The following is a 12,343-nucleotide window of genomic DNA, read 5'->3' as shown; positions in this document are numbered from 1 at the left end:
TAGTGATAATCACAACTGGATGATTATTTGCCTACTAGATAACCCTGCCACAGGATTCATGCCTTCCAAGTGGTGATTCTGCGCCGCAGAAGAAGACGGGTCTCGGTACTGTATGAGCGGAAATTCATCCCGACGCAGCTGAAATTAGTTGCCCGGAGCATTTTCAACACTTCTTGTCAATATTGCCAGTCAGCTTTCTTCCTTGAAGCCATTGGTTACCTGAGCTCTACAATACCAATATGGCACAACGTATATTTTTTCAGTTCCACACCGACTGGCTGCGAAAAGACTTGGGTCGCTCCGTGCCTCGTATTGCGGACCAAATATCAAGGTGGGCCGGTGTAGATCACCACTGGTAGCAACCTGTCAAAGACTGCGCCTCAGGGTTTGCGGTCGACGTCTCTACTGTTTCAGTCGCGGCAGGCTGAGAGGTGAGTTGGTCGATACGCGAACAAAGCACTCAAGATTTGTGGTTGTGGTGCCATCGCTGCGCTGTGCCGCTGGGCCCATCGCAGCCACTCGACATGGCGTGCGGCGCATCTCCAGTTATACAGTACATACAGCCTCAGCTTGAAACCTCCACACTTCGTAGCAGAAGACCATTCTCTCTGACTGTGCCGCAGTCCCCGTATTGGCATTAAAATTATGTGGCTAACGCCACACTAGGATACCCCCACGGCCCCAGTAGAAAGATGGGAGAACATGAAAAGGAAGAAGCTTAAGGCTCCACGGAACGTCGAATTACATATTAGATAGAAACACCGATGATGTATGTACTGGGATAAAGCTGATTCTACACACAACAAGCTTGTGCTCATGCTCATGTGACCTTCCTTGCAGCGTTTCTCTTCTTCGCATTCTCCAATGCCTTGCGAAGTCGCTCTTGATGCTCGTTGTCTTCCACAGGCTGGCCCGAGGCAGGCTTGGTGGCGGAGCCGGGACTCGGTGAGCGAGCATTCTTCGGTGGCTGTACAGGCTCCTGCAATAGAGCAGGCGATTGTTCGGAGGCATTATCGTGGCCGAGGGAACGGAGAAGATCCTTGATGCTAGCGGCCACCTGAGCTGGCCCTTCCCTAACACTCTCAAGCTTGGATTCTAGATCATCCTGGATCTTTTTATCTTCTTTCTGTTTCTCAGCCTCTAGCTGACGAAAAACATCGGTCTCAGCGTCTGAGCATCGAGCCTCAGCAACAGATACACCATAATCGGCGTCGTTGAGAACTGCATCAGCGACACCGAAATTCTCGAGTATGGACTCGGAGTCCTCGCGCAAGCAGTCAATGAACTGATTGACTGATTTGAATAATTGCACAATTTCACTCTCTGAGAGAGGAGAAGAACGAAGGCTTGCCGCATCGATTCGTGATACCTTTACAGTGATGTCATCGAGAATCCTCTGGTTTCCTCCTAGACCATGCATGATAACATCATCGAAAGAGTCCATCAATCGATTGGCTCTAGCATCCCGTTCCCGAGCAGCCTCCAGCTTATTGCGCTTCTCCATATGATCGAATTCCTGATCCAGCCGTTTGAGGGCAGCCGAGTCGCCCATAAAAACAAGAGGCCGCCTCTCAGCTTTCTTTCGTCGACGTTCGCGATCTAAAGCAATCTCGAGGCGCTTCTGATAGCGGACCTCCAGGTCACGATAGATCTCATTGACAGTCTTCATTGTCTTAGACACGTGACTATGGTCATTTGCCGTTCTCTGGATCGTATTGTCACCGTCGTCAAGCTGGGCGAGAGCGGCTTCATAATCAGTTTGCAATGCCAGGACCTCCTCTTCCAATCGTTTATCTAGCGGGTCAAAAACGTGTGCAATAAAGTCGTTCAGTTCTTGTCTCTCCTCCTCCAGCTGGCAGCGAGCCTCTTTCTGACGGAATTCCTCCTCGAGGACATTGATATCAGCATACCCTATTTCCTTTGCGTTGAAAAGGGCATCAATGTGTCTTTCGGACTCTTCCTGACGTTGGACACGTTTCTTCTCCAGTGCGTCCCTACGAGACTTATTCGAAGCAACCCAGGTATTTATCGCCTCGTGAATGTAAGTGAAGTCATTGGTTGTTCCCTTGGGCTCCATTTTCGTGGTAGTTCCAATACCGCTCACAGACTCTTTGCTCAGTGACGATGACACGATTGAGCGTAATTCGTCCAGGGGGTCATGAAGTCTGCCTTGTCTCAGGGAGGCAGGTAGTGGTGGGAGAGTCGACGACTTCTGGGAAGCTGTTTTTCGGTACGCAATACTTTTCTCCCTGATGAGACCGATGAATGTTTCGTCCTGCCCTGCTTGATTTGGTGTCTCTGCAGGGAACGAGAGGTCTTCTGATGCAGGAAGCAAGCCATTGGACATCACCCGCCCGCTTTCAGCAGATGCTTGACGCAAGGCTGAATAAGCTTGATATGCCGGACGATCAAACACGAGGGCATCTGAGCCTCTCTGAGGACCCTCCGTGTAACGGAACGGCGTGTAAATCGGCTGTGGAGGATTGGTAGCAAGTGGAGAGAGATCCTGCTTATGTGCCGCAAGATCAATCATCGTAGGCGGTACTGAGGCAGGTCTTGGGGATGACATCTGTGCGCCAACGGAAGGGGCAACAGCGTGTGATGGGGAACTTTTCATACTTGCAGGGCCAGGTGTGTGAAGCCTAAGGATTGGTCGGCCACCCGGACTGTAGCTGCCATCTCCTGGTTCGTCCGCAGTAGTAGTAGGTACGGCAAAGTCCTCAGCTTCCACCGGGCACAGTCCAGATTCCACAGGAGGGGACACACGATCGATTTCGCTGCTGTTTGCATGAGAAGTTGGTGTCACCGATGCTGAAGGAGAAGTGCCCGTCGTTGTCTGGTTGGCACTTTTTGAGTGAGGCTCAATGCCATACAAGACTTCACGTAGCTTCGCCTCTTTGGCCATGAAACTTGCAAAAATCTCAAATCGATCTGAATCGGTATCTGCCGTCGCCTCCTTCCGTAGCATTGCCACATATCGTTCCAAGGAGGATTTAGACCAGGTATCAAGATCATTAAAGGGATCAGGCCGTTCCAATGGCGCAAGTGCTGTCCGATATGTTCCTTCGACTTCACCGGCCTTACTTTCGGTCCCTTTCAAACCAGTCTTGCTCTCTTTCCACGCTGCATGTTCTGATTTTGCGTCATCGTCTAGGTCATGGTTTTTTAAGTTTGTTTTAAGCGGGCGCGTCCATGCTTCAATGACACCATCAATACTCTCCACGGTTTCTGAAGTAGAGATAGAGCTATGGATTGACTCAGTACCATCCACCCTGGCATTCATGCCAAGCGAGAGGGGTGTTTCGTGATCGTCCTGTACTGTATCAACACTCACGGGGGAATCATGAATATCCGACTGCGTGTTGGTATACCCTGTGTGCAAGTCCGATATAGGTGGCGCGGAACTACTAGGGAAGTTATGAGGTGCTGAATTTGCTTCAGGTAAGCGAGAGGGGGGTCCCGAGCCCACTGGGCTTGCGTGTTCACGCTTGGGAGCTGAGGCCGCAACGTCGTCAATGTTTCCTGGCGTCGGCGATAGATGCTCCCAGGCAGAAGGAGTACCAGGGCTAAGAGCGGAGGCGCTAGTAGCAATTGAAAAGGGATTGGTTTTGGGTGGTACCGGAGGCGCGGCGACAGGTAGCAATTCAGGGGCTATGCTAGTGGTTGTTTCATGAACCCACGGAGACCGGGTTTCTGGATGTCCAATGACATGTGATGAATGGGATTGCTGTGGACTTGTAAGTGGAGGCAGTCCTGAATCAGGCGCTGGAAGCCCTACGAGATGGGCTTGAATTGGTGCTGGTGGGCTGGGCTGCTGTACGGGAGAATCATGAGGTTGATTGAAGACGGCGCTAGAATATGGTGGAGGTTGTAAATGATTCTGCGTTTGGCCGCCGGGCTGAGAAACAACGCCCTGGTAACCGAAAGGAATAGGAGGTGGTGGCGGGGCCTGGGTTGGTGCGAAATCAGTCTGTTGATGGGATGCAAATGGAGGCGCGCTCCATTGCGGATATGGATTCGATGCATCTTGAGCTGCCTGCACTGGAGTTGCCGACGAAGGCCTTTTGACATCCAGCGAGCCACCGGCGGAAGAATTCGTCTGGATAGAATGGGACTGTGTCGTGCTTGGAGGTCGCGGCTGGGGAGTTTGTCAGTTACGAAAGCCCCCAAATTCTGGTAATACTGCCAGGTGTATGTGTATACAGTGTACTGTACTCTAGTACACTTACCGGGAGTGGTGGGGGGCTCGGGGCCTGAAACTGCTGCCTGTTGTATTTCACTCCCCATGAAGTTGGGTCCATTCCTGCCATATTGGAGGTTGGAGAGACATTTGCGCCCGCGTTCTTCACCACAGGAGAACTGGCATTCGGTCGCGATCCAGCCTGATTAAGTGTTGGGCGAGCCGGAAGAGGGGGGTTTGCCTGCCATGACGGCTGCGGGGGAATGTGCGACGTCGCAGTACTTGGAGTAGTAGTGGCCGACGTGAGGCGCCATTCTGGTTGTGAAGGCCCTGTATTCGACCCGTACATCTCCTTATCAATTTTTGTGTTTTCAACAGAGAAGTTCGCCTGTGCGAAGTAGATCCTCTCCCTCAAGAACAGTGAGGCGAAAAAGAATGACAGAGCGGGAAGAAGAGAAGTGGCTGGCTGATCTAAGAGAAGCACGAGGAACAGAAGAAACAGATGGATGGATGATTGTCCTGCTGACTTTGGGTGGCACGAGATCAACTTAATAGGAAGCAAGCTGAGCTGTACTGTACCCCCTTTCCCGGGTGACCCAGTTTATCTGCGGTCTTGGTATTATTTTATCGAACCCTTCGGCGTATGGATGGGGGAGGGGGAGAAGAAGAGTCGGAAGGAGAGCCGAGCGAGGCGGTGCCGAACACCCACTGCAATACCTACAATACCGTGCCGACTTCACTTATTCTCCATCCACTACCCTCTTCTTCTACTTCTCTCCTTTTCAAGCCTTCGGATAATGCGAACGAAAAGCATACCACTTTATTTCGCCTCGTTCTTACATGGTAGACAGCTCAGGCTGAGCGCACACCTTCATTGCCCAAGAGTCTAAGGACCACCTGAAATATGAGCACGGGCAGAGGCAGAGGTTCCAAGGTTCTTTTCCGTCCTTTGTTTACGCGCGCGATGCTGTCTCGGAGGGACATTTTCTTAAACATGGACCACTTCCAAATCATTAGTGGCTGGTGAGCCTTACGAGCTCATTCCCCGCAGTTTACATGCTTTGTCTTCCTTTGTGCCCTTTGCGTTCTTTGTTGCTCGAAGTCGCGCGAAGTCGTAGCCCTACCACCATGTCTAAAAAGGTCAACACACCCAACAAGCGTTGGAGCAAACGCGTAGTTCTCTTCTATCAACCCGAAATTTCATTTCCAGAAGACTCTTATCGTCTCTCGAGCACAGTACCTGGGAGAGAACCAGCAATTGCACCATGTCGGACAACAAAATCCCTCCTGACTATCATCTGCAGCGTCCCCCTAATAACGCGATACTGCCGCTGCCGCTGCCCCCGAGGCCCAACTTGTACGATGAGGTCGAATGGGGACCGCACGTGAACCAGAACGATGCCCGTATTGCCCACCGCTTCTGGTTTCGCGCAGACTCGGCGATTCAAGCAGACCACAATACTGCAGGGGAGAGGCCATTCTTGCGCCCAGTCGATGACGAGGAGAGGGCTGCGGACCAGATGCATGCCCTAGCACGTAACATTTACAACGACCTGATGCGTCAACATCTCGCCCCGGTTAACCCCAATGATCAGGGGACAGCATGGACGAATCACTCGTGGCAGTTCCATGACATCTTCCCAAAGGACGAAAGGTCCCAGGACGATGACGAGATTATCCGGTGGACATTCTTTGCACCCAAGGCGACCCAGTCCATGAAATCTGACCAACTCAAAGAGGCTCTTGTTGAGAGGGGCCTCGATCCCAAGGGTACAGTGGCTGTACTGCGCCAGCGTCTTGAAGCATACCAGACAGCAGGGCCGGAGTGTTATCGGGCCCTGCGGCGCAGTGACCTCTCCCGTTGGGGAGCTGAAAGGACAGACATCAGTCGCCTGTTCGCGATCAACATCTCAGAGGATGAGACAGCACGTACAGTTGACCTGTACACTTGCGCCATCCTCCGAAGCCCATACAACCCTGTGTACTGGATGGGTCGAGCTTATTGCCACTACCGACACGCCATGGTTGACCTTGCCATTGGGGACGCATATCGAGCCCAGCTCCTACTTGAGGTGTTAGTCAATCCTTTAAGACGAAACGTCCAACCTGGCCTCTATACTCTGGTCTGGCATGCGATTGAGCAGCATATTGAGGTCGGCGGAGTGCAAGATGAGATTCGCTTGCGGCGCCGTGGCAATGGAATCAACTACTTTATTCCAACCATGCGCAAGGCACTTCAGAATATTATCTGTCTCAGTCTCATGGCTCTTCGAGGGTGGAATGATCAACCGCACTTCGAGCAGGACCTTGTGGACAAGGTTATCATGAATGATCGCGATACGCTACCGTCCAAACGGCGCCCTGAGGTTTTCAAGAAGATAGAAAAATCTTCGACGTGCAATTGGAAGTTGACCAATGACTACGCTCGCAATACTCTGTATCACGAGCGACGTAGTGGGTGGAGCTATGGAGACAGACCATATCCCTATGAAGCAGATGATACGGTGAGATTGCCCAAGACCGGCGAAGGGGAAGGCTTTGCGGAAAAGGCAAACGAGTTATTCGTCACCAAGAATGCCAGCCTTCCCTGGAAGAAGTGCAGGATCGCGATGGAAAGAGAGCAAAGGTATATGATGTTGGCGACCGAAGACATCGCCAAAGATGAACTCATCTGGGTCGAAATACCTTCAGCCCGGGGCCACCTTACCATCAAACGACCGCCACTTCCCCCAGACCACGTCTCCGCGAGGATACTCGATTGTGATAACTGCCGAAGAATGATCACTTCCAATGAGCAGCGTAGGCAGATAGATGAGCTCAGCCAGGCGAGAAGGGCTAACCCGAAAAACAAAACCACCAGAGAAGCATGCGGCTGTATCGACAGTGACCCACCTATTATATTCTGCCCTGCTCGAGGAGAAGACGGCGACGAAACCTGCGCTGAGAACGCTCGGAGACGATACCATTTCCGTGCATGTGGGAAGGATTGGGAATGGCTCCACGACGCCATGCGACCTATCGTCTACAGATTCAAGGATAAAGAAACGTGGCTCTCACATTCCAACGAGATGCATGGCACCGTTTTAAGCCTCCTGCTCCGGGAAGTCCTCGACATAACCCTTCTCAGACGGAAGACAAACCCGACTCTTCACGCACACGAGATCGACGAGCTCTTCGCCCTCGAAGGCCGCGCGGACTGGGCCAACCAGAGCTTCCCCTTTACATTCGCCGCCAACATCCAGGTCCCCATTGACATCCTGATGACCCTGGGCGTCGACGTATTCCGGGACCTCAGTTTCGATACCTGGGTGATCCAGCGGGTGCTACAGAAACTCCTGGTGAACGCCGTACCTTGGGATCAGGGCCTACGCGTCAAGATCAACCGAAACGACAAGATCAAGAAGGGCTGGGGGTTCCCAAGACCCAGTCAACAAAAGGGATGGGGTGACGAAAAGTACGAGAAGTACGACCCCACCTGTCGGTTTTTATACCTGTTTCCGGGATTCAGCTTCTTCGATCATGCCTGCAAGGACAACGGCAATGCGCAATGGGGATATGACACGGAGATCCCCAATCGGTTGCTCGTATGGGCGACTAAACCGATCAAGGCCGAGGAGGAGATCCGCATCTCGTATATTTCCGATCGAGATAGAGACGAGAGAGAACCTGTCCTACAGCGTGTGCTGGGTAAGCCATGTAGCTGTCCTGGGCCAACACATGCCGCACCCGGTGGTCCTGCGTCACCCGACCCCCATATTCCTACAGGGCCATCAAAAGCGCGGACTAAGTCTTCTCGGCCCCGACCGCACAATTCTTCTGAAGATGATTCTTCTGAAGACGAGTCCAGTTGACGGAGGTTGGAACTGCTCAGGGTGGAACTGCTCAGGGTGGAAATGCTTTGGGCAAACAGCAAGATCCTTCCGGGGCCCAAGGAGTGCAGGGAGAGACTATCCAGGGAGCTACTCAGTGAGCGTGAGTCGGACATATCGGTCAAGAACTGTCGTTATCAGGCCACGCTCAAATTATAGCCATCGAAAGTATGAACTGGTCTCCTCGTGTATTCATCTCAACATGTCTTGACTACCGTGTGCCGTACCCTTTCTTTGGTTTGCTACCGCACTATTGCCGATGATGTTTTGCTGTATTTGTTCTGTTAACTTATAAATTGTGTCGTCATCTGTTCCTCCTCATCTGATGTAAGTATACAAACTTGAATAGCCACGAAGTGCTCCGTACACAAGTATGAATTAACACCCACCACGCAAAGGCGAGCATGCTTTTTGGTCAAAACGAAATTCCATTATATGCACACACAAGAAGAAGAAAAACAAGCCAGACACAAATGAAACCCAATCATATAGAATACAGTGTTTATCTTTAGAAAGCCGTATAACAACGACCCCATGGGAAAAAGACCTTGGTAGTCTATCCAGAGCATCACAGGCCGATGGGTGTGAGGATGGGCTAGAAAAGGGAAAACCAGCATGAAACTTAGCAAACACATACATAAATCGCTCCGTATGACAAGATATGTCAGTGGTAAGTATCCCGAGGGAGCGATGAATACTGGGCGTCTCAAGCTCCCCTCCCTGCTAATCGTTCACTGAACAATCTTTAAACCTGGACAGGCACCGTGAGACGTCTTCCCAGCTTCTCAAGCTCGCCGATCACACCGCCACCAGCCAGAGTCCACTTCTCATTGACCCATTCTTCACTAACCTGCTGTCTCAGAAGACCGCTGCGCGCGAAGTACTCCATGAAGCCCCGGGCTTCTTCGCGAGAGATACCGGCAAGGGTCTGAAGCGTCAGGGTTCCCTCCGTGGGAACGGAGGACTTGGGAGACTCAAACGCAGCAAGCACACGCTCGTCAGGATGACTGAAGGCGGTGGGCATGGGGTAGTCCGGGCTGGAAGGATACACGCGGTTTTGGCGAGCGGCCACCCGCTCGAGGGCAACATCAAGACTGTAGATACTAGGGCTGTTGGAGGCGGAGGTGGCGTAGAGTAGGATACCACCGTTGGGCAGAACGGACTGCTGATTGTTGCCGGGCTTCAGCAGAGAGAGGAAGTGCTGGACGAAAACAAGGTCATGAGCGTGAATGAGCTCGTACTTGGCAGTGCGGTATTTGGTCTCCTTCATCCAGTGGGCCAAGCCGTCGACGGCGACGAGCATAGGAGGACGAGAGGCGAAGTCCTTCTCGAAGCCAGGGGCGGGGGATGTAGCCGTGAGCTCAGTCCACAAGGCTTGGAAGACGGGCCAGGCGGAGGCAGGGTCTTGAATCCCAAGGTTGGCGAGAGCCTCGAGTGTCGTGTCGCGCTTCAGGGGAGACTTGAGGGCAGGATGTTCACGAGAGACCTTCAACTTAGAGAGAACTTTCTGGTTGGCCGTCACAGTGCGGGACAAGAGAGCGGCAGTGGCCTGGTTTTGAACATATACGTTGGGGTTCTTCTCCGAAAGGGGTGCGTAGCTAGTGTTGGCCAAAACCAAGTCCTGACCTAAAAGCCTTAGGTTAGTGATTTGTGGCATGGTACATCAAGAGGGGTCAAGCATACATTCGGGAACAGTCACAACAACCCATTCCTTGGTGAAGGCCATCGACATGGCCTGAAGGAGGTGAACTGTCTTTCCGGTACCTCGGGGTCCAGTGACGATTCTCTTGACTACCTTGCCCTTGTCCTCAGGTTTATCGGAGATACCATCGATCAACCGTCCAAGTTCGAGGGTTTCCCGTCTCGTCACGGTGCCGGGCCGGCGAAAGATAGACCAGCCTTGTTTGGGCTTGAAGGCCTGAACAGCTCTCAATTGATCCAGCATGGGCACGGGCAAGCCAAGAATGGATCCACGAAGCCGAGAGTCCACCATGTTTTCTGCAGAGATATCCTGCATGTCTGCAACTTCGAGGGCATTAGGGTTGCTGAGGACAATGCGTTTCCGGAGCGCTCTCCGCTCCCCGACGGGAGGAGGGCGCACTCTGTCAGTGGCCTTTCTCTTCTTCATCTTGAACGTCGTCGCTGTACGATGCTTCGGACCCTGTTGTTGACCAGGTGCCTTCTTCTTCGGAGGCATTGCCATAAGTGGACTCGACGTGTGGAACGCCGCGACTCGCTGTGCTGTCAAGGTCGGCGGAAGCATGGGCCGGGGGGACGCTGTTGGGAGCCGCGTCAGGCAACTCCAGCAGAATGAGGATACCATTGCGAGTGGAATGGCACACTGGCACCGTGGCCAGTGTCTAAGCGGTCAGTGGAGGAGTGCGGTGGTGAAAGAAGGAACGGAGGTTGCGCCGGAGACTCGCCGCAACGGCAATGGGAGTTGGAATTGGAAATTCGGAGGCACATTTTCGAACCTCGACACTAAGGAACTTCCTCTAAGTGCCCCTTTGGGATTAGTGCAATGGCAGCCTGTTTGTAGAAGGCGGTGTAACATAGCAGCAGCGGACCCGGTTTCACCGCCCGTCGTTTTTTTTCCTTTAATTTTTTTTCCCCCGCGCTATCACTAGTCCAGCACGCTTGGACGTCCAGATACTGTCCTTTCTTCTCAATCTTGATTCGAGTGTGAATTCAGTTACAAGTGGCCGTGTCGTCACCGAATTAGTACCAATGGCGACCACTGCTACCCAGGCAGCTTCTGCCACCAAGTCGAAGCCGGAAAGACTGTAAGTCAGATCTATAAATGCGCCTCCCCGGAACGTGACAAAATTAACATACAGTACATGTGCTGACTATCCCATCGCCTCAGTCCTATTACTGTCTCCAAGCCCACTCCGTACACTTTTGATCTCGGTCACTTGCTTGTCAATGATCCCAATCCCCTCGAAATCTCCCGCTCCGAGCCGCTGGAAACTACCCTGAAGGCCACCGCCCGCGACGGCACACAGTCTCTCCTCAACCAGCTCTTGACAACCTGCCCCATCAACTCTTCACAACAGGGTGTACTTCTCACTCTTCCCGCACCCGCCACTGCTCTTCCCCGTCACAAGCCCCTGCCGACGCCCAAGCCGCCGACCAAGTGGGAGTTGTTCGCACGCAAGAAGGGTATTGGCAAATTCAGCAGCAAGCCTGGTGCGGCTTTGGCAGACAAGGAGCGCCGCAAGAAGCTCGTGTACGATGAGGAGAAGGGTGAGTGGGTGCCTCGCTGGGGCTACAAGGGAAAGAACAAGAACGAGGATGATTGGTTGGTGGAGGTGAACGAGAAGGATTGGAAGAAGGAAGAAGAAGCCGCTGCCAAGGGAAGCTCTATCCGTGGAATCTCGCGCGCCGAACGCAAGGACAGGATACGGCGCAATGAGAGGAAGATGCGGTCGAATGAGCGCAAGTCGAGAAAGTCTGGCGGCGGTTAAGCCAGTCAGGAATGACAAGTGCGTTTTGAGAAGCCGTGGTTGTGTTGTTGGAGATAATCCCTCATTTGCATCATTTAACGGGGGCTTTCCTTATAGGGCGTTCGGTCGGAGTCGCTGGTCTGCTGGTCTTGAATGTCAACTTGCCTACGTATGCACATTATCATTGGTAGGCCCAGAAAAGCAATATTACATTTACGCTTTGGTAGTATTCAAGTACCATTTAAGTCATTCGAAGTTTCGTTGAGGGCCTATAATACAAGACAACTTTTCATAAGAGGTCTTTCAATTTAACTTGCAGCCGCCCGCCGATGTGGTCTATATTACAGCAATGGATCAAAGCAATACAAATCCTCAAGGCGCAGCGAGGAATAATACAGAGAAAAAGTGAGAAAAAAAAGGCAAATTTGCCAAATTTAGGTCAAAAAAGCATTCAATGGAGCTGTAATGGGGAATCCATATAGGGCAAACCAGGAAAAAAGAAAGATACATGCATGCCAAAATGTAATAGAAAGATGTCACCAGGGCTAAAAACAAGATGAAGCAAAAGGTTACCCAACGATACTCCAAACTCTGTACAAAAAGAGCAATAAGACTGTATAATGATAAACGACTCCAGAAGCGCCAGGCATGCAGTATGAGATAGGCTCAAGATGATTGGGATGGCGAAAAAAGACAAACAAACTGCAAGTTCGAAGGACAACGCAAGACTAGAGAAGGGCATATGCTGGAAATCATGTATGTATCGACGTTGAAAGCGAGATTGATGAAGATTAGACGCCTAGATCCGAAGTATATAGCCTTAGTCATAATGCATTACCTGCGGAACC

General features: G+C 52.0%; 4 protein-coding genes across 4 annotated transcripts; 2 read left to right on the top strand and 2 right to left on the bottom strand.

Moving 5' to 3' along the window:
• Positions 1–832: 832 nt before the first annotated feature.
• Positions 833–4,797, bottom strand: BO66DRAFT_352086 (uncharacterized protein; the record flags this gene model as incomplete). Its single annotated transcript, XM_025644767.1, has 3 exons — positions 4,230–4,797; positions 3,736–4,138; positions 833–3,651 (listed from the first exon to the last, which is right to left on the bottom strand). Coding segments are annotated over exons 1-3 (3,522 nt in total), but the record flags the coding sequence as incomplete, so codon positions are not given.
• A 711-nt stretch (positions 4,798–5,508) lies between these two features.
• BO66DRAFT_280640 (uncharacterized protein) lies at positions 5,509–7,893 on the top strand (the record flags this gene model as incomplete). Its single annotated transcript, XM_025643061.1, has 1 exon — positions 5,509–7,893. A coding segment is annotated over one exon (2,385 nt), but the record flags the coding sequence as incomplete, so codon positions are not given.
• Positions 7,894–8,357: 464 nt separating this feature from the next.
• Positions 8,358–10,494, bottom strand: BO66DRAFT_472356 (mitochondrial 37S ribosomal protein mS29). The gene is made up of 2 exons (XM_025652942.1): positions 9,733–10,494; positions 8,358–9,675 (listed from the first exon to the last, which is right to left on the bottom strand). Exons 1-2 carry the CDS (start codon positions 10,370–10,372, stop codon positions 8,795–8,797), a joined length of 1,521 nt encoding a protein of 506 aa, XP_025502780.1. The 5' UTR covers positions 10,373–10,494; the 3' UTR covers positions 8,358–8,794.
• A 176-nt stretch (positions 10,495–10,670) lies between these two features.
• On the top strand, positions 10,671–11,793 carry BO66DRAFT_472355 (ribosome biogenesis protein RRS1). Its single transcript, XM_025652941.1, has 2 exons — positions 10,671–10,832; positions 10,916–11,793. Exons 1-2 carry the CDS (start codon positions 10,777–10,779, stop codon positions 11,514–11,516), a joined length of 657 nt encoding a protein of 218 aa, XP_025502779.1. The 5' UTR covers positions 10,671–10,776; the 3' UTR covers positions 11,517–11,793.
• The last annotated feature ends 550 nt before the right edge of the window (positions 11,794–12,343 follow it).

The sequence above is a fragment of the Aspergillus aculeatinus genome (assembly GCF_003184765.1).
Source record: "Aspergillus aculeatinus CBS 121060 unplaced genomic scaffold BO66scaffold_31, whole genome shotgun sequence".
NCBI lineage: Eukaryota > Fungi > Ascomycota > Eurotiomycetes > Eurotiales > Aspergillaceae > Aspergillus > Aspergillus aculeatinus.
Note: the sequence above shows the minus strand (reverse complement) of the source record. Positions and strands in the feature narration are given on the sequence as shown.

What these genes read in the sequence shown, in the direction of transcription:
- BO66DRAFT_472356 (XM_025652942.1), bottom strand. Translation starts at nt 10,372, where the DNA reads ATGGTATCCTCATTCTGCTGGAGTTGCCTGACGCGGCTCCCAACAGCG. An exon ending in TGTTGTGACTGTTCCCGAAT is followed by an intron (nt 9,676 to 9,732) that starts GTATGCTTGACC and finishes TAAGGCTTTTAG; the next exon opens with GTCAGGACTTGGTTTTGGCC.
- BO66DRAFT_472355 (XM_025652941.1), top strand. Translation starts at nt 10,777, where the DNA reads ATGGCGACCACTGCTACCCAGGCAGCTTCTGCCACCAAGTCGAAGCCG. An exon ending in AAGTCGAAGCCGGAAAGACT is followed by an intron (nt 10,833 to 10,915) that starts GTAAGTCAGATC and finishes CCATCGCCTCAG; the next exon opens with TCCTATTACTGTCTCCAAGC.